The 21,820-nt window shown below is 37.8% G+C and overlaps 1 protein-coding gene across 1 annotated transcript; it reads left to right on the forward strand.

Annotated features, from left to right (window-relative positions):
• Nucleotides 1-954: 954 nt before the first annotated feature.
• LOC114145237 (metal transporter CNNM1-like) lies at nt 955-20,893 on the forward strand. Its single transcript, XM_028018711.1, has 10 exons — nt 955-3,856; nt 9,635-9,778; nt 9,901-10,041; nt 10,497-10,666; nt 10,749-10,839; nt 11,935-12,065; nt 14,795-15,074; nt 16,203-16,307; nt 17,810-17,914; nt 19,313-20,893. The coding sequence occupies exons 1-10, from the start codon at nt 2,416-2,418 to the stop codon at nt 19,390-19,392; spliced, it is 2,688 nt and encodes an 895-aa protein (XP_027874512.1). The 5' UTR covers nt 955-2,415; the 3' UTR covers nt 19,393-20,893.
• The last annotated feature ends 927 nt before the right edge of the window (nt 20,894-21,820 follow it).

Consider the following 21,820-nt stretch of genomic DNA (forward strand, 5'->3'; position numbering starts at 1 on the left):
CACGCAGTTCAGTAGCTTCCTCCCTTCATATCCACATTTAGACTGGCTTCATGTTTTATTGAATAACAAGAAGATGGAAAGAGGAACGAAATGATTCTTCTCCATAAAAAGTGAAGAACTCCTGGCAAAAGATTTTTCTGCACCTCTAAGGTTTCAATGAACACAAGTCGTCTTTTTTTCTATTTGATCAATCAACAAGAAAAAGAAAAAAGGTTTGAAGCCTAAGAAAGAAGCAGCTCTGGGTAAATACTCCGACATATTGGGTTTGTAACTTAGCAGCAGCTGAGCTGATGGTGTTATTAGTCCAACACTGCTGATCGACATTAGGGTTAACCAATAAATAACAATAATCATCATAAATAAATAATAATAAATACATGAATTGGATAGAATTTTACTACATCAGTTCAGGTGTGCCTCAGGGCTCCGCTATTGGTCCCCAATGCTAATAAAAAATGTTTTTGCTTCTTTTGTCTCTTAATTTTTTTTTGGTACAAATATGTTTCTTATTATTACACAATCTGCTAGTGCCAGCTCTTTGGCTGTTTTAAGAAATCTCATGCATAAATTTATTTGCCCATTAAACGAGTCTAATAATAGAAATAATCTTATTGTTGACTAACGTTAAATATAGTTCAGTAAGAGAAACATCTGTGTTCTGGAAACATTGGTATGTTTAGGAGTGTTTTTATGTAATTTTTATTCTTTTTATTGTTTTTGTTATCGTTCTTTTATGTAATTTGGACTATGAGTCTGTAAAAATTTTTTTATCTGAAACTGTTTTTAGTTGATTATTTCACTGAGGAATAAAACTTGTCTTCTGTTCATCTGTTTAAAGCAGAGACTCGTTTCCAATCACTCATTGCTCCATTTTACCCAGATTGATACATTTTGTATGTTTATGTTAAAATATTTGTCCCAATTGCTTAGAGCAGAAAGATCTTAATATTTTAGTGCTTAATAAAAACATTTATTAGGTTACACTGAAACAAAGGAGACAGAACTATGCATAAAACCACAACAGGAAAATATTGCTTCATTTTTTTAAATCATTGAAACAATGCTACATTTGGTCTGAAGGTTAAATGATCTGATATCTGCCCAGGAACATTTAGTAATACTTTTGTTCAGGCTCACTGAAAGGAAATGATTTGATGTTTGATGTGATTAAATAGTGTGAACGTTTTGTTGGGACCCATAAAGCAGGACAGAGATGCGTTTCTGCATAAATAAACCTGAATAAATAAAAGACTTTAATCAACTTTCCCAGAGAAACATCTAAACAGCGCCCTCATGTGGCCACAAATTCCAATTAAATACACATTAAATAGAGAATATTAACAGCACATTCAATTCCAGGACACTTTGTAAAACTATTAAGTCCAGTTTATATTAAAAAAATATATATCGTCATTTTAACCCAAACAAAGTTACTTACATGCATGCCTATAAAACAATACATATTACTATGCTAGTTTTCTTTCTTCCTTTTCCTCTTTCTGTCTTTATTCTTTCTTTTGGATTATTCTAGAAGAAACACATCAATTTTAATTCAAATTTTGTAAAGTTCTTCACTGTGTGGCCAGAAAATTGGTATAACTCGTGTCTGAGGGTTCAGTTTGTAGTGAAAAAGAACAGATCCGTCATGCCGTGTAAATATGGGCTCATCATAAAAGCAAGAACTCCTCCAAAATACTGTTACTTTGAGCTTTTAAATCACTGAAAACAAGATGGCTAACTTCAAACACCTGCAATTTTCGGATCTGTCAAACATGAATTACCGTCTCTGTGGTTGTTCCAACACTTTTGTTGTTGAATCTGATCACGAGAAGCTACAGTTAAAACTCAAAAAAATACTTTCACGTGGAGAGGATTTTTTTTTTACAATTTTATCGGAAGATAAAGAGAACAAAAAGATGAACATATATAACAAAGAAAGGTAACTGCAGCAGCTTTAGTGCGATAAAAACAATTAAAGATGTTTGAAAAGAATTGAAATCCCCAACAGCAGCAGAAATTATCAGTAAATTAAGTCTGTCCCACTACGGAAAGCCTTGAAAACTTTTGCTCATCAAAAGTCTTGTTTCTGGTAAACTATCCAAGGAAAAGACAACTTTTCCTCTCTGACAGCTGTAAAAAGTGCTGCTGTTTAATCCGCCGTTTGCCTGCAGGATGTCATCATAAAAAGGCGCAGAGATTTTGAAAAGAGCAAAATATCAACTCCTGAGCTCGCGCCTATTATTAGAAAGTGACCTAATGGCGCTGATGGCGCATCTCCTCCGCTGTTTTGCATCGCCGGAATCAGCGCCGTTAAAACGGATTGCTGATTGTCCCTCCTTTTCCCACATGGACCGGAACCAGGCGGCACCACGTGACTCCGGATCCCCGGACTGAGCCAGTTCATCACACCGCATCATGGCTGCGGAGGATGAGGCCGCGCGGTGCTGCCTCAGGTCCCCGCAGTCCCGCGGGGCTCCGCTCTCTCCGTCCCGCTGCCTGTGGCTCCTGCTCGGCCTCTGCTGGCTGCTGCCCACCCCGGCTCTCTGCCTGCTCGGCTTCCGTCCGGAGGAGACCGGAGCGGAGCTGTCCGTGGACGACGGGGTGCTGAAAGCCACGGAGGGAACCCGCTTCATGCTGCGGGTGTACTACTCCACCTCCCCGCAGAGGCTCAACCGCACCGCGGGGACCCGCGCCAACAATGCCGCGCCCTGGATCGCCTTCATCGAGGAGCCGAGTCCCGGCAGAGAGGGACAGGTTCACCCCAAGAGGAACATGTGCATGGACAAGAACGCCAGGACGTCCGACATCGAGGTTTTAGGTTCCTTCAAGTCTGCTTCCAGTCAGAACTCAGTGCTGGTCGAGCTGCTGGCCAAAGACTTGCGAAGAGGGGAGAAGATTAAGTATTACTCCATGTGCGCCTTCGACGGGTCCAAGTGGGAACACTACCGGACAAGAGACTTCTGGGTCGCCGTGACAGAGCGCTCTGCTGTCCCGGAGCTCTGGCTGCAGGTCCTGGTCTCCGTCCTGCTGCTCGGCTTATCGGCTCTTTTCAGCGGACTGAACCTCAGCCTGCTGGCGCTCGACCCGGTGGAGCTACAAGTCCTGCAGAACAGCGGCACCGACAAGGAGCAGAACTACGCGCGAAAGATTGAATCTGTGCGTCGGCATGGGAACTACGTCCTGTGCACGCTGCTGCTGGGCAACGCGATCATCAACGCGTCTTTGGCGGTGTGGATGTGCCAGATCCTGGGCATGACCTGGCTCTCCACGGTCATTTGCGCCTTTGGCATCTTCTTCATCGGGGAGATTCTTCCTCACTCCGTGGCATCGCGTCACGGCCTGGCTATCGCGTCCAAAACCATCTGGGTGACGCGGCTGCTGATGGTGCTCTCCTTCCCCATCTCCTACCCCATCAGCAAACTGCTGGACCTCATTCTCAACCAGGAGATCTCCAACTTCTACACCAGAGAGAAACTGCTGGAGATGCTGCGCGTCTCAGACCCGTACCACGATCTGGTGAAAGAGGAGCTGAACATCATCCAGGGCGCGCTGGAGCTGCGCACCAAGACGGTGGAGGACGTCCTGACGCCGCTGAGCGACTGCTTCATGCTGGCGTCGGACGTGGTGCTGGACTTCAACACCATGTCAGAGATCATGGAGAGCGGGTACACCAGGATACCGGTGTTCGAGAACGACAGGTCCAACATATTGGACATCCTGTTTGTCAAGGACTTGGCCTTCGTGGACCCGGACGACTGCACTCCGCTGAAAACCATAACGCAGTTCTACAAACACCCGCTGCACTGCGTCTTCAACGACACCAAGCTGGACGCGATGCTGGAGGAGTTTAAAAAAGGTGAGGAGCGTCTACAGGACGTAAACCAAAAATCTTTATCAACACACAGCAAAAACATTAAACTTCCAGTCAAGTACATGTATTAGTAATTGAAATAAGACCAAACTAACTTATAAATAACTTTTCAGCAAGAGATAGGATCTTGTTTAGTCAATAATTCCTTAATACCCATGAAAAAGTACCACTTCCATAGGTAGATTATTTTATTTATATTTCAGTTTAAGTAAAATATAAGTTCTAAGTTAAATATTATTAATATTAAGGAATTATTGACTTAAAACAATCTCCTACATCTTGCTGAAAAGTTGCTTATAAGTTCGTTTTGTCTTAATTCAAGTACTATGACATTTGCACTAGAAACCACACACAAAAAAACTCATTTACTGTAAAATTTTATGTAAATTAAGAGACGGTTTTTGACCGGCAGCTAAATTAGAGACCTTTTTTTCTTACAGTGTAGACTGAAAAAACTTGGTAAGATTTTGTGTTTTTGCAGTGCACTCATTCATGTCAACAAAATAAATTCTTTACACTGGCCCTTTATCAGTGCGATATGTAATAATTTAACTGGATGAACACAGTTATGAGTTCAGTAACAATGTTTTTGGGGATGTGAATTAAAACGAGCTGCCAAGGAATCTTAGCCAAATGTGTTTCTATAACCAAACTGCAGTTTTGTGACAGATAATTATTTGCTGACATCTATTTGTAAACAAACCAAGTTGAAACACAAAAAGTTTACACTTTTAGACTGTAACTTGTTTAAAACAACAAACAATGACGATTATTGTTTGTACTTTTACAACGTAAACCTGCTTATTCTATTAAATCTTAAATAATAATTATAAATTGCTACATTTTAATTTATCTATGAGGTCATCAATTCATATTTAATAATATTCACATTCAATCAAATATTAGATGTATGATTTGTGTAAAACTCAAGGCCACTGTTGGTTTGTGTTAAGTAAACTGAGCACAGGCTTTGTTTACTTATGCCTTGGGCCGGCTCTGTGTGCAGGCACAGTTCAGCTGCTCATATTTGCAGATGTGACCGTATTTGCACTGACAACATGTTCTGGTAGTTTGCAATCAGAGGGATGATCCAAATGAATCTCAATAACCTGTTAAAACCTGAATAAATTTGTGTTTTGCAAAGGTTTTCGCACAACTTGAACGTTTTCCCAACTTTGTCACGTTGCAAACACAAACTGCATCGTCGTTTTCTTGGGATTTTTAAAAACAAATTAGTGCATCGCTGCGTCGTGTAGCAAACATGATGCTCGGTGTTGAAAATGTTTTACAGATACAAATCTGAAAAGTGTGGCATGCATTTGTGTTTGTTTTAAACTCCTTTGATTTAAAAGCCCTTGAAGTTTAAGGCAAGTTAAAAACTTTGAACTGACATACGCAAAGGAAGATGTGTGGCAGAAGACAAAACTGCAAATCCCACTGAACTGTCATTTTCCATATTAAAGGCGACTCTAACAACCCTAAACAGAGATATAATGGAGGGTTTAGAAGACTATTCATGTGTTTGAATGGTCTAGTCAAAGTCCAGTTATAAGCCCAATAGGAATCTGGGCCAAGATTTAAAAACTGAATATTTACTACTAAGTACTACTTAGGCAAAATATTAAATATTTCAGTCTGTGCTATATACAAATGCATCCCACATTTTCCAAGTTTTATTTGTTAAAAGTTTGGAAAACCTTTTATCCTTTTTTCCCCACTTCACAATGAGGTCCATAGTTTTTTTATCTGTCACATAAAATCCTTGTAAAATAGACTGAAGTTTGTGGATCTTAATGACAAAATGTGAAAGAGTTTAAAGGGTGGGAAGAGTTTTGCCAGGCAAGGTTCTGGTGAAGCTTTGGATTTGCTTTTTAGGTTTTAATCCAGGGTGGGCCATAAGTTTCCATACATAGAAAAAATAAAACAGTTTATATTCGACAACTGTTTTTATTTTTGTGGGACTCTGTGTAATCGCTGCCCGTCTTGGACCACTTCATGGTTGATCTGCAACATTTCCAGTTTTCTGAAACTTGCAAATAAGTTTTGCCACAGTGTCGTGTGTGATGCTGGTTCCATGTTTTCTGTTAAAGTTTCGTGTGACTGCTTCCCGATCCAGTCATCAGTATAATTTCAATTCTTTGCTTTTTTGTCAAACGCATCTTCTTGAGCATCTGAAATAAACATTTTGCATTCTCCTATGTATGGAAACTTATGGCCCACCCTGTAGTTTTAATGCAACTTTGGTAAAAAAAAAAAAAAATATCTGAACATTTGTATTAATTTCTTTTCTTGTAAAGTGCAGGAATAATTTTGCGAGGTAAAGTAGCCCAACTAACTCCAGATGTTTGATTTGTAATTGTTGGTGTTTTTATCCCATGTTACAAGTGAAATGATCTGGTAACCAATCTAAAACGTTTTCATCAATATGACGGAATTATTTATTTATTACACACCTCTGTATGTTGCTGAAAAGTTGCTTTTAAGTTAGTTTGTCTTATTTCAAGTGTACAAAGATATTTGCACTAGAAATTAGACCAACATTACTTGGTAAGATTTTGTGTTTTTGCAGTGCATGCACATCATTTGTTGCCATGGCAACACAGTGAAATATCCCAAAACGACCCCAGAAAACATTCAGCTCAGCTCTGTCCCAAACAAATGAGTCACTTTATTGAGTAATGCTGCAACCAGGCGACGTTTGGAGGTCGATCAGATTTTTTTATTCCATAATCTTCCTCAGATTAAGTGGATAAATGAGCAAAACAGAAAGCTGCGTGTGTGTTTCAGCAGCACTGAGTCGAGCCGGCCTCTTGCTTCAGAAAGTGTGAGAACCTGCAGCCTGAGCAGGCACAGCCCGCCCTGCACCAAAACGAAGAGTCATGCCCAGTTTGCAGAGGCTCTGCGGTCTCAGTCCGTATTTTTCTGTGGGTGGGGTCCGCTCCAGCCAATCACAGAGCTCCCTGCTTTCCACCGCCTTCCCGCATGCCCATGAATGCTGCAGACTCGGCACTTTTCTTTCTGTTGGGCTTGTGGTGAGGACAGCAGTAAACGGAGGAGGCAGATTCTGTCTACAGGAGACATCAAACAGATTATTAGTCTTTTTATTTTATTTTATTTTTTTAACAATGCAGAGACTTTGCCAATCTGCTAAACCTGCAGTGATTTTTTTAGGAGCTCCAGAAGTTGAATAAATATTGAACCAGCCACATAATCACAATTGTTCCTTTTAAAAGTAACCAGGCTTTCTGCATGTAGATGACCTGGATGAGATAATCTACATAGAGGATTATCTCTTTTACCCTCTGCAGGAATGCTTCCTGCCACTGCAGCAGAAAATGCAGCCAGTTTTTCCTCTTTACTATGAGAATCCTGCAGAAGCAGAAGAAAAAACAAAACAAAAATGACTGAAAGCTCCTTCAATGGTCTTGTTCTCACAATGATTTAGTCTAAACTTCATCAAAAGACAGGAGTGGGAACTATTTCCCAGAATGCTTAGCGGCTTGTTTCTGTATCCTGAGGTGGAAGAGCGTTACATTGATCTGACTCTTGTGTTTTATTAAGGCAAATGTTTATTTTAAAGCTTGAGGATATTGTCCTGTTCACACTAAATGTTTCTGAGCTGCATTCATTGTGATGTTTGATGAAATTTATTATCATATCAGAAATTTTGTTCATGCAATTTGAAACAAGAATTTAAATTGTACTAAAGTAAAAGTTATTTTAACTTGATATTGTGAGTAAAATAATAGAGAAATGTGGCTCTTTAACCAGGTGAGGACAGTTTTTTTCTTGCATATTGTGAAATAATTATTTGGTTTAAATTGCAGCATTAAGTTAAAACTCACAATTCAAGATTAATGAACTTAAAAAACAATGTTTAGACAACTTGCCTCTTGTTGTTAAATCAACTTCATGAACTTTAATTTCTGAGTTAAAACCAAAACAATTTTCTTGTGACTTTAATTGCATTTTCCAGGCAGCAGGTGGACTTTCATTTTTATGTTAAACCACCTTCAAATGTTTTACAGTGTAGAAATCTAATTATTTTGGAGGCACTGGGACACAATGTCACCCATTCAGTGACTAGACGCTGAAATGCCATTCATGTGGATTAAATTAGGATCCTCAGCACGGCCAGGTTTCACAGTAGTGATGAGATGCAGCAGAATCAGGAGAGCGAATATTTGGCCTGAATGCTAAGCAGTGTGAATCACACGCTGCAAGTTGCCAAGTAACAGCCCCCCTTGCTGTGAACAACAACTGCAGCAAAGTGCCGGTATGGAGACGAGCAGCTTCAGCGTGAAGCTGAAGCAAACACATCCCAGATGAGGAATATTTAATCCAAGTCCGAATGCAGCCATCAATTAAACTGGTTTTAAAAAATAATAATTAATTTAGACTGACTAGAGAGCCTAAAAATCTGTTCTTTTTATGTAATTTGCCACTGAACTTTTTGAAACGTCTTTTCTGAACTATTCGCCCTCTGCTGTTTGTCGTGGAACAGAGAACCTCATAAAATATTCAGTTTGCTGCATTTTCACTTCATGCCCTTCATGCTGTCTGGTCTCTTTGCTCGTTTAATATTCTCCGTTAGTTTTTGCATAATTCAATTCTCACTCAGAAGTTTTGGTTTAATGGTGTTTGGCAGAGGAGAGCATTTCTCCATTGTTGCTGCTCATTTATTGTACAAATATATTCAATAATAAACTCAAATTAAATGCATCATGAAAGTCTGATGACTCCAATTTTATATTATCTGTTGTGTTTCTCATAATGAGTTACTCATCTTATGTTTTGCATAAGAATAATTTTTTTTCTCACTGATAATTATTTTTCACTGCACAAGTTGATTCTTTCAAGACTGCAGTTATTCTTGTTGTTTGTGAACCAGAGTTTTTCCTTCCAGCCAACTTTCAGTTAAAATTCTTGGATGCTGGACAATGTGAAGAGTTACTTTATAAATTGTGTTTTGTGGGTAACACTTCTAGTCTAGGCTGGAAAATGGCCATGATATTACACGTCAGTATTGAATAATAAATCATATTTTCTTTTTGGCATTATGTAACATTCTAACTTGTTCAGAATCTAAAAAATGTAAAACATATCTTTCATATCTTTTGTTTTTAATTGATAAACATTATTGTATTTAATGCACAACACAAGCACATAGACAACAATTAGGAAGAAGTATGTTGTGTTGCTTTAATTAGGAGGAATTATGCAAGTGTACAAGTTTGGATTGAACTTTTATTAAAGCTGCTTTTTCTTAAGTTTGATTTTAGTCAAGTAAAAGTAAAAAGATTTGGTAAAAAGACTCAATATTTAAAAATAACATCATCTATTAAATATAAAATTATGTGAAAATTTTGGTGTTTTAAGGACCAAAATGACAATAATTCATGTAAGTAACAAAAAATTTAAAATTAGACTTTTTTATTTTACTCCAAATCAGTTTCTTTTAATAAAAAACTTATAAAACTAAAAACTGCAGGTGTGTGTCTGTGTCTGGTGAATTTTATGTTAAAACATGTTTGTTTTTCAGTCAGTGGGTAAAGAATCCAGAAATTTTACTCAAGTAAGAGTAGAAATACTTCATAATAAAATTACTGAAGTAAAAGCAAAAAGTACAGCCTAGAAGAAATACTCCTAAAAGTACATTTAAAAAAAAAAAATCAAAAACAAAAAAAAATCTACTCAAGTAAATGTAACTAGTTCCTACCCAGCTGTGATTATTTGGGTGAAAGTTACTTGCTGTGATTACAGGAAAGTCTCACCTCGCCATCGTGCAGCGCGTGAACAACGAGGGCGAGGGCGACCCGTTCTACGAGGTGATGGGCATCGTCACCTTGGAGGACGTGATTGAGGAGATCATCAAGTCGGAGATTCTTGATGAGACGGATCTCTACAGTATGTATGCGCACACGCACACACACACACATGCTTGGTTGTACTGTTTGAGAAGTTAGCATGGGATTCTGAGGAGCTGGATGATTTTACACTCATTTTGTGTCTGCTGGTTTATGCCGCAGCTGATAACCGGACAAAGCGGCGGGTTTCCCACCATGAGAGGAAGCAGCAGGACTTTTCCATCTTCAAACTGTCGGAAAATGAAATGAAAGTCAAGATTTCCCCTCAGCTGCTCCTGGCAACACATCGCTTCCTCTCCACAGGTATCCCCCCAGGCACCTGCAGCTGTTTCCAAACTTAATCCAACACACAAGCAGGAAACGGTTGTTCAAAGAACACACTATGCCAATGGGGAAACATGGTGGTGGCAGTATCATACTGTTGGGATGGGATTTTTGACAAAAATCTACAATAAACTCACAATTATGCATTAGCGCATAAGCACACTGTTATTTTGATGGTTCTATTTATGAGTCTAGAGGGCCACATAAAAAGCTACGGCGGGCAAGTTTTGGCCCTCGTGCCTTGAGTTTGACACATACTGTATGTCTTCTAGAAAAGAGACTAAAAATGTTTGTATATATTGTATATATATACTTCTTTTCTGGTTTAGTTTAAAAAATATAACATTGATAATCTCGTTACTTTTGTAACTTGAAACTACAATGTTGAGACATTGGTAGATGGGGCCATGTTACTAAAGCAAATCCTATGTTAGAGGTGGAGCCCTTTAAACCTGCGCACATCTCAGAGAAGATCCTGCTGAGGCTCATCAAGCACCCCAGTGTGGTCCAGGAACTCAAATTCGATGAGAAGAACAAACGAGCTCAGCACCACTTCCTCTTCCACCGTAACAAACCGGTCGACTACTTCATCTTAGTTCTGCAGGTACCGACTGTAATCTTGCTCTTCACCTGCACAGGTGTTTGTGATGTCAGCATGAGTGTTACTGTGGTGTTTTGTTTTTCAGGGCCAAGTTGAGGTGGAGTTTGGCAAAGAAGCGCTGAAGTTTGAGAATGGGGCTTTTTCTTATTTTGGAGTACCTGCCATCATGTCAACTGGTACAAATACACACACATGTTCTCATCAGAACATGTGTGTGTTCTGTGTGCTAATGTTCCAACAGAGTCTGTATCAAAGCTAGATCAAGCAATTTTAATTATAGTCTCCAAATTATTCGTCATAGGCCAGATTGAGTCTTTGAACATCTTGGGACTGTGGCAGGGACTATAACATCTTTATTTCGATTATTTAATTATGTAGATTTTAACGTGTTAGAAATTTTAACACAATTAACCAGATTTTTATATATATATATACACAAAGGTTCCAGCCAGAGTTTTTGCTTAAAAACATTATCTGATGGGACACTGGAAAAGACTTTGGCTATGTGCAAGTTGTGCAAAAAGGAGCTTGTGTAGCAAATAGTATCTCAGTGCTAAACATGTTGCAGTGGTGCAGACGTCCCCAACGCTAATGTCAGCGACCACAGTCCACATTTCCAAAGCATTTTCTTAAAGAAACTTCATGAATAATCAGGGGATCCGGAAACACTTGAAAGCTGAATACCTTTGCACCAATCTGATTGCTGAATTACCTATATAGCATATAAAAACAACAAATATATTTGTTGTTGAGCTTATATATCACTTTGCTCAATAATTTAGAAGCAAAAGGTGTGCTTAAATTGAAAATGTTGCTTATTTTGTCAATATATAAAGGGGTTAACTCAATTAATAACTTGAATTAAGTTCCACCATTACTTGGGACATCTGGCAGAATAAATAGGGAATGTGAGTTTGTAGCCAAGTTCAGATTTCTCCAAGATGGCGGCCTGGCTCAGGTCTGAAGGCTGAGTCTGTTTGTGAGGCCCACACCACCACTTACGTACTAACCAAACAAAAATCACCAAAGAGACAAAACCACAATAAATCAACTTTGTTTTTTCATGGTAAAACTCTATGCACTTTGAAATTATGCATAACAGCTGACGAGTAAACTTGAGTCACAGGCTTAGTTTCCTCCAAGGCAACATAAGATTTAAACACAAACAGGAGCGGCCTACCTTCAACCAATCAGGATGTAAATTGGTTTAAATGTGCAACAGCATATTCTGCCTGTGTTGTTCCTGTCTGGTCACTTTTTTTTCCTGACAGTCCACAGATCGCCCTCTCACAGCTCTGAGTCCATGCTGTACGCCGGAAGTTTGGGTCAGCTGAACGGAGGAGGGAACTTCTACCTGCCGGACTACTCCGTGAGGCAGCTCACCCCCCTGCAGATCATCAAGGTACGCGGAGGTTTGGGGTATTTGTAGAACTTCACTTTCTTCTTCTTCTTGTTTTTTTTTTATGGCGGTTGGCAAACAACTTTTAGGTGCATTACCGCCACCTTCTAGACTGGAGTATGGATCAGATGTAAAGTCACTATAATCTTCCCATAATACCTGTTCTCCTTAGAAAATTAAAAATACTATTAAAAACTACGTCCCCCGATGATCTTTGAAGCAAACTTCTAATATCTAATTTATTTTTATTCCTATTTAAATTTCTAATTAACTCCTCCCTTTCTCGAACATACTTACTACATTCTAAAAAAAAATGTTGTATTGTTTCTAATTTCCCACAATAACTACAGAAACCTGTATCATGTTTATTAATTATTTTAAGAGTACTGTTTAAACCTGTATGTCCAAACCTTAATCTAGATATAATATCTTCTTCTTTTTTATTCCTGCTACATTTCCTAAATTCTCCAACTTTTCTTTGGATGCTATAATAAAATCTGGCATTGCTTCCTTTATCCCACTGTTCCTGCCATTTATCCTTAATATACATTTTACTAATATTTTTAATCTCATTTTTACTCATTTTAATATTTAAATCAACAATACACTTTTTTGCTGCATTCTTAGCAAAATTATCTGCCAGCTCATTCCCTATTACTCCAATGTGAGCAGGAACCCAAACTAATTTGACCAGAGATCCATAACTTTTAATCCTAAACATTAAATGAGTAATATCAACTATAATATCTTGCCTTGATTCTGAATTTTGTTCTACAATACTTACTAATGCACTACTTGAATCTGAACAGATTACAACCGCTCTCTCTCTTGTTTCCTCAACCCATTCTAGAGCCATTAAAATAGCCATTAGTTCACCTGTGTATACTGTCAATTTGTCTGTTATTCTAGAACTTCACTTTTATCTGTACTTATGATTTTATATTTGAGCGAATCAATCATGAACCGGAAGTGTTTTGGTGGACGTTGATGCACGAGCTGTTGCTAAAGCCATGAGTCTGTGTAGCCTTTAAATCGGCACTAGTGATGGGATTTTCGGCTCCTTTTCGAGATGCGGCTCTAATGGTTCTTCTTACTGTGGAGAGCCGGCTCTTTCGGCTCCCAAACGGCTCCCCATATATATTTTTGACATTATTAATTAATTAATAGCTTAAACCTAATTTTATAATATTTTGTTTCATTATTGACATTGTTAAGCACTTATGATGAGTAAAAATGGCGCATAACAATGCTATAGCAATACCGATGCGTGTGATGTCCGCATGTGCCTGTGCAGGTTGTTTGTCGAGCCTGCACGATAGGAAATGCTGACTTTGCACAGTCTGCACTCTGCCCTGGAGCTTGATGTAGCATTAAAATGAGTCCAAATCTTGCTCTGTTTTCTGTCACTCATTTATTTTCACCTATTCAGTTCTCACACTGACTCCCCTTCTTTCTGTGCTTCTTGACCGCTGAGTGAGTGTCTGTACATAAACACCTGCCGACGAACGCTATACAGCTTGGCCAATTGCCTGCCGTTTCCACAAAAGAAGTGGAGATAAACTTTTTTTTCAGTGTTTTCCCACCACATTATTGATTGAAACTATGTGTGATTGGTCAGATGTGTGGAGCACACGCTTGACATGAGGGCAGTGGAGGGACCGAGGGAAAAAAACTCTCCGCTCTAGCAGAAGAGCAAAACGCGAAGGAGAGGGAGAAAGAGGGGAGAGACAGCGAGGCACCGCAGGACAAAAAAAAAACCATGTGGGGAAAAACTATCGGCTCTTGCAGAGCACAAGCACAACGACAGGGAGGCGGAGAGACAGCGATATACTGTAGAAAAAAACCCGGCTCCCAAATAGGATCCTAAAACGGCTCCCATTGTGGAGCCGGTTCCAATCGTTCACTTCAAAGAGCCGGCTCTTAGAGCCGGATCGTTCGCGACCAACACATCACTAATCAGCACGTCCTATGTTTTCATCTATAACGATGGACATGTCGAGAAGAGAATAATTAATGATTAAAACATCACTGGAGCAGCAATTCAGTCCCGCTAGTTTATGTAGAGGTCCGCAAAACCCAGCTTTTATTTTGATATTTGACTTCCGCTTATCGGGAAGCTAATTTGCGTATTAGCTAAATATTGAGCTTGGACCTAAATATTTAGCTACAAGCTATTTAGTTACAAGATAAATTTTAAATATTTGTGTTACTTACAACATATTTAGCTTAATTTCTTAAAATGTAGGTCTGAGTTTCAAATATTTAGTTTGAAAATTAAATATTTAGCTACAAGCTATTTAACTAAATAGCTACAAGTTAAATGTCAAATATTTAGGTTGCTTGCAAAATATTTAGCTTTCATTTGTAAATATAGGGTTAATATAGTAATCCTAAATATTTAGGTCTGAGCTAAATATTTAGTTTGGAAATATTTAGCTAGAAAAATAAATAACTTATTTTGGAACTAATCATTTAGCTTCCTTACTAAATATTTAGTTTGTAAACAAAATACTTATCTTGTAATTTAAATATTTAGTTTGGAAGTCTGACATTTCTAAATGTAGAAATGGTGAAAATATAATTTAAATAAATAAACATCCACATTTTTTCTCTATGACAGGCTAAATAAACCAAATTAATGCTGTTAATTATTTACTGTGTAACATTACAAAAGCCACCCTATAGTCATTCAACTTTATTAATACCCAGAATCCTCTGCTTCTGTGTTTCAGATTACATGTAGCCACTACCAGAACGCGCTGACAGCCACTAGAATGGACACCTCCCCTCAAACTCCTGACGCTGACATGCGCCTGGCAGAGGCCAACACCTCGACCCCTGACCCTTCAGCCACAGGCAACGCTGCTACGCTCATGCCCTTTGAGCCGACCACAGCCACCCTGCTGCCTCCGCCTAGGGAGCCCAGCCGGCCCAGCTCGGCCCGCACCAGAGGACAACAGTCCAGCGTCCCACACAGCACCTCAGTGCTGAACGAGAAGAACCGCATCGTCCGTAAGTATATCCGACTCTAGAGACACATGGAGGTCTGCCGAAAGTGAGCAGTTCAGACTGGATCCAATAGGAGATGATGTGAATCATTATTAGAGCGAGACAAACAAAGAAGCTTCCTGAAACATCATTTTACACAATATTTACAGTTTAGTAACCTCAAACACGCATTTAAAAGGCCACAACTGAGACCAGATGAGCAGAGAGTGTAAAAGTAAATGTCAGAATTCATCCATCCATCCATTTTCTAACACCCTTGTCCCTAATGGGGTCAGGAGGGGTGCTGGTGCCTATCTCCAGTGAATGTTTCGGGCGAGAGGCAAGGTACACTCTGGACAGGTCGCCAGTCTATTGCAGGGCAACACATGCACAGGAAGAACATGCAAACTCCATGCAGAAAGACCCCTGGCTGGGAATCGAACCCAGGACCTTTTTGCTGTAAGACAACAGTGCTACCTACTGTGCCACTGTGCAGCCCACATGTCAGAATATAAACATCAAAATCTAATTAATATATGGTGTAAAGAAAATCAGGACAAAATCCTTCTTGTCACCTGAAAATTGAGTATTATTAAAGTGGCAGATGTGAATTGCAGCTTAAAATTGGGCTGAATACATGCAAAATTGTACTCAAGTAAGAGTAGCACTACCTCAGCATACTTTTACTGAAGTAAAAGTAAAAAAGTAATCCCTACACAGACTACTCAAGCACTGAATAACTGATCCTTTTTTAACTTAACTTAGACGAAAATAAAAATCTAGTTCACAATCAACCAAAAAAATGCCTATCTGGTAATAATAGTTTATAATTCTTTATATCTAGATTTACGATGATTTACTTATCCCTCTTCTACAAAAGTCAGTTTTTCTTGTTTCTATAAGATATTTCACATTTTATTTATTATTGAGCAGATAAATTGAAAAGGCACAAGAAATTTATAGGTAAATAACAAAAAAAAAAGGTGGCCTCCAAGTGCGTTCAGTTTGACGATTTCGTCCCTCAGGGCGAAAAGTTTGGACTCCTCTGGTGTAGGTTCAGGTCCAGTCCAGATGAGCAAATCACAATGTTTGAACTGTGATGGATACACGTTGCTTTTAAATGATGACTCTGTGGGCGTGTTTGTGCTATAGGCAGTAAGTCTGACGGTCAGAAGAGTCCCAGTGATTCTGTGTTCCTCAGGATGGATGAGATCCCATACATCCGAGAGGACAGATCAGAGACTGACACACACTCAGGTTTGTCCCACTCCTCACTGTAAAAACCAGCTTGAAGAAACAAATTGTGGATGTTAAAGAACATAAAATTATCTTTGTTGGAGCTATTTATTCTTTATTTCTTTATCCATTTGAATTTTGCTAGTTTATTCTTAAATTTCTATTTTTTGTATTATTTACAGAGTTTATTTACAGGTTAATAATTGTTGATTCTATTTATCTTTTGTTTTATTATTTTTCTTATTTATTCTTTCTGAGTCAGACAGGAAGTAAGGTGGGTCAGTCCACTTTCTATAAGTGTAGGGGCCTGGTAAAGGACCAGCAGGCATTTGGGTTTGGGGCCTATGGTTTTTACCAGAGCAAGAGAGAACAAAGGAAAGTTTGAACTCTGTAATTGTTTGCTGAAACAATGTAGGAAATAAATCATCCAGAACAATCAACAAGTTTGGACAATGGACCTTCTTTTGCCTGTGTACAGAAAACTTGCCCCCAGTGCCTTATAGTGGCTTGATGGGACTTTCATTGGATGTTTGGTTTGGCAAACAATGGCCACTACATTATTGTTTTGTGTTTCTGTGAATTTATGTGATAAACATTTATACCAATACCATTGCCTCGAAAAATGAAAAGCCACTAAACTTTAAACATTCTCCAGGTCTCTGAAGAAGGCACCTTATACCAAAAATGTATTTTACAGTTTTTCTGTTTCTTTAATTTATGATGTGATAAAAGAAACAGCACATTTGATGTTGATTTACTTACAAGTAGGATTGGACAATAATTCAACAACAATATACATTGCGATAGACATATGATCTCAACAGTATCAAAAGGTAATCCATCTTATAGAATATTCAAAATATAGAATATTCACTGAACTCTGATCCAAAACCGCACAGCATTCTGGGAGATGTAGGCTCTCAACTTCTCACGGCCAGCTAAGTAAGGTGGGTGACATTAACTAACTCACTCACTCTTTGGCTACTTAGCAACTAACTCACTCATTCACTTTCTTGTTGCTTAGCAACAGCTTGTTGAGTAACTTGTGCAGCAACAGTTTAAGGTTTTGCCACTGTGCCTGATAACTTCCTAAAAATAAAAAAACAACAACAGCGTGAAGTGAAAACTGTAATATTTCAGATATTTAAAACATAAAATTAATCAATAAGTATTGATATTGACGGATATGAAACGCTTATTTCGTGACAGGTTTCTCAGCCACATTGTCCAGCCCTACTTACAAGTATGTGCTTCTGACCCCGAAGAAAACTTTGGTTCATCATCCGTTACAATAATGCTTCATGGGCATTTTGCATTTCAAAAAGAAGCCAGAATAACTCACAGAATCAACAGTGAAGAGGTTTACGAATAAAACTTATGATGTGATTAATGAAAACACTTAGACGACTCTGGTTGTTATGTATTGCTATCACATTATGCCTTTTCAGTTAATCCAAAATGTCGCTTTAATGTGTCCTGTCCTGGCAACCAGGAACATTCAGATCTCCGTCTCTGTTTTTCAGACATGGCCTCGGTTCCCATAGAAACAGACACATCGCCTTTCATCAGCAGCATGTCGCTGAGCGGCTCAGAGGACACGCTGGGCAAGAAACTGCTACTCAAACTTAGTTAGTCTCTCTTTCTCATATGTCGCTGTGAGGTCACTTCCTGTAAAGGTTTAATCAGAAGCTAACCATCAGAGATGAAACTGAATCGCAAAAAAGTAGAGCAGATATAACCATGCATGAATGTGCAGTTTATTCAAAGTAGTCTGATTCATTGTTTTGTTTCTGTCTTCAGCAGCTTTGATTCGTAGAAAAACTGCCCGCCTTATATACACAGGCAAACACTCACACATCCTACTGTCTAAACGTACATCAGTGCTTTGAACCTGACTCCTCTGTGTTCCTCTGTAGTTTCTTCAAATTTCCATTCAGCTTCAGTCTAAGGAAAACCCTGCTTAGTTTCCTCTGCAGAGCAAAAAGATGTGTTTTAAAAAAATAACCTAAACAGAATGTGGATTTCTGAGGAGACATTTTATGTAGTAGAGCCAACCAAATAACTGCTCTCATTTATAGTGAAACAAGACAATAAGACAAGAGTTAAATAATTTAAATAAAGGTTGCAGAGTGAGGGTGTGGAACGATGTAAAGACTTCACTAACCAAGAACTGAAAGTATTATTTATTGACAATTGTATAGCAACTTTTATTTTAAGCTTCATCTGAAACTCGTCTACAAAAACAATGTTGTCCTTTATTGCATTATATTTGTATAATGATGAAATTCTTCATCTTTTTACATTTTTGACTGGGGGAAACAGTCAAATAAGTAGATGGTGAAAACTGCAGATTTCACACATATTTCCACATAATTTAACATGTGATACCCTTCCGAAAAAGTGTGAAACCAATGTGAAAACATGCAAATCTCATGGGTTTTTACCATGAAAGGTTCTAAATCCACACGTGATTTCGTGTGCATCTATTGCTCTTATTAAAATAGTAAAATTTTATGACCCATTATGTCAAGTGCAGCAGATAAAACTAAAAGCAGAAGAAAACATCAGTGTCTAAATGACTATATGCTGTATAGAAGAGGGCAGAGTTCACACAAATTGTACTCGTGTAAGAGCAGCACTACTTCAACATATTTTTACTCAAGTAAAAGTAAAAAGTAGCCGTCCAAGAAATTACTCAAGTAAGAGTAGAAACGTATTTGGTGAAAAATCTACTCATTATCAATCATCTAATATTAAAAATTACATCATCAGACAGACCAAAATATAAAGTTAAGTAGAAATGTTGGTATTTTAAGGGTGAAAATGACAATAATTCATATAAGTAGCAAAAAATAAAATCAGAGAAAACAACATTTTTACAAATCCGTTTCTTTCTTTCTTACAAGCTGGACATTTTCTGAACTTTAATTTTATAATAGGTTTAATGGAAATGAACTCAGTTATACCAAAATATGTATAAAAATAATGTATGCATTTTTTAAAATGAACTTTTCTTCTCCTCTCAGGTCACAAGAAACGGAAAAAGTCCCGTGAAGGAGACAGAACCCCAGAGGACATTTCAGAGCAGCCGCTGGTCAAAACCTAGCAGTGACTGAAACAGAGCAGAAGACGCCATCATCTGATGGCTTCATAAAGACTACAACTATCAGAGTTTAATCTGAAAACACACACGCGCACTGACGGTGACTTTAAACGAAACCTACCGGAGTTTGCTGGTCAATAAGATAATTTTTTTGACTTCAGGTTGTGAATTAGAAATAAACAATAGCCTCCCATCTTTACCACTCCACATTTTTCACAGACAGCTGGCATGCGGTGGGTATTTCTAATATTTCTATTGGCATGAAAGTCACAACAGATGATGGGAACAACACAAATAATCCACATACAAAGGGATCAGAGGCTGCCTTCACACTGCAGCCCGGAAGTGACCCAATTCTGATTTTTTGCTTTAATGAGATCTGTATCTGATCTTTTCATGAGTCTGTACAACACAAGTCGGATTTTTTTGCTTTAGAATTTGACCCGGGCCACTTGGATATCCAATATATATCCGATCTTTTGAAATAAATCTGAATGTCCAGGTCGCATTCATCCGACCTGAACGAAAAACAACAACCATGGCGGACTATAATGAGGGTTAAGCTGTTAATGTGCTGGCTCCGGTCGGACAACAAATTCAAAATTTTAAGCTATGCTCCACCGTTGGCATCCATGTTTACTTCAGTAAACGCTGAACACTTCTTCTTCTTCTTTATGGCGGCGGGCAAAACACTGAGCTCACTCTCTGTGTGACGTTATTGCGCCCTCTGCTGCGCTTTTCTACTTTTCATTCCATTGGCTGAGACGGTTGCCAGGCAACAAGGCTTTTTGTTTTGAGAGAGAGCAGAAAATGATTTGCAAACAAGCAGAGATTTGATCCAAGGAGAGACAAGTTTTGAGCGAGAGGAGAAAGGTTTGAGAGAACGCAGTGAATATTTGAAAAGGAGCAGAAGTTTTGAGAGATGAAGTTTGTTTTCAGACGGGAAATGTGTGCTCTCGACTTGTTGCAGTAAAATTCCCCCATAAAATTTGTTTAAAGATTTTATTAAAGCCATAGAAATACTAGGAGTTTAGTCTAGTCATAGTAAATAATGATATCTGCACATCACTCCAAACACACCATCCTAAAAGGGAACTATGTCTTCAATAGTTTATTACCCATAGCTTCATTATTTGAGTAATTTGCTTTGATTAAATTGTTTCAGTTGTTATCGACATTTTGGTGTACATTTCATGTCAATGGAAATATTTGGAACATATTTGCTGAGAAAAAATTTTGAATACTTTAAGTATTTATGAAGGACTAACTGAATGTAAAAAAATATGTATGACTAAGTTTTCATGCACTTCCTGGGTGGAGATAACAGGAATGTTGGTACAGAGGAAACACACCAAAGACTCCAAACATGTTGCTGTTTGGTACCTGCAGCTCCAGGAGACATTCAACGAAACACCACTGCTCACTTTGACTTGATGTTCCTGAGGTCAGGCTTTGCTTCGTGAATTGTCTTTACACATTAAAACCACATAATGTAATCTCTAAATATGTTTTCTTTTTCTGTCTGTCAAGAACATTTCTGTTTATATTGAATGGTATGGAGTTATGTATGGAGCTAAATTGAGACCATAAAGTTTGTTCAAAAGAATAAAACATGAAAGTGAAAAAAAAGGAAACTGAAAGGAATCCTTGAATCAGAAAAGTAGTTTTGAAATTTTTTTCTTTCACATAATTTTTTTCAGTTTCAAATGTTAATTTCTTTTCTGCTTCAAACTGTTTTTTGTTCAGACCTTTTTTCAGTTTCAAAATAATTTTGCTTCAAATCTTTTTCTATTTCAAATCTGTTTTATACAAATTCAAAACTTTTTTCAGCTTGAATATTTTTGTTTCAAATCTTTTTCTTCTGTTTAAAAATAATTTCTCAGTTTAAAATTTTTTTCACTTTCAAAACTTTTTTGTTTCAGGTTCACTTTTTCTTTTAAAAACTTTATGGCCCTGATTTTGATCTGCTAAATTTTCATTTTACAGTTTTTTTCTGTCAGTTTAAATTTTTTTTATTTCATATCTTTTTTTTTTCAGCTTCAAACTTTTTTTTGTTCAAAACTCTTTTTCAGTTTCAAAATAATTTTGCTTCAAATCTTTTCCTATTTCAAATCTTTTTTTTTTCAAATTCAAAACTTTTTTTCAGCTTGGAATATTTTTGTTTCAAATCTATCTCTTCTGTTTCAAAAATAATTGTTCAGGTTCAAATCTTTTTTGTTCCAAATTGTTTTTGTTTCAGTTTAAATTTTTCTTTTAAAAACGTTATGGTCTTGATTTAGCTCCAAGGTGGAAAATCTTGGTATTTTCATTATTTTTTTCCCATTGTTTAAATGTTTCTATCAATTTGTCTTTATGTTCTTTCAGCTTGATGTTCTTTCCGATTTCAGGATCAACCAGTTGCCTGCAGATAAATTAAACAAAGAGCTGAATG

The sequence above is a fragment of the Xiphophorus couchianus genome, chromosome 5 (genome assembly GCF_001444195.1).
Source record: "Xiphophorus couchianus chromosome 5, X_couchianus-1.0, whole genome shotgun sequence".
NCBI lineage: Eukaryota > Metazoa > Chordata > Actinopteri > Cyprinodontiformes > Poeciliidae > Xiphophorus > Xiphophorus couchianus.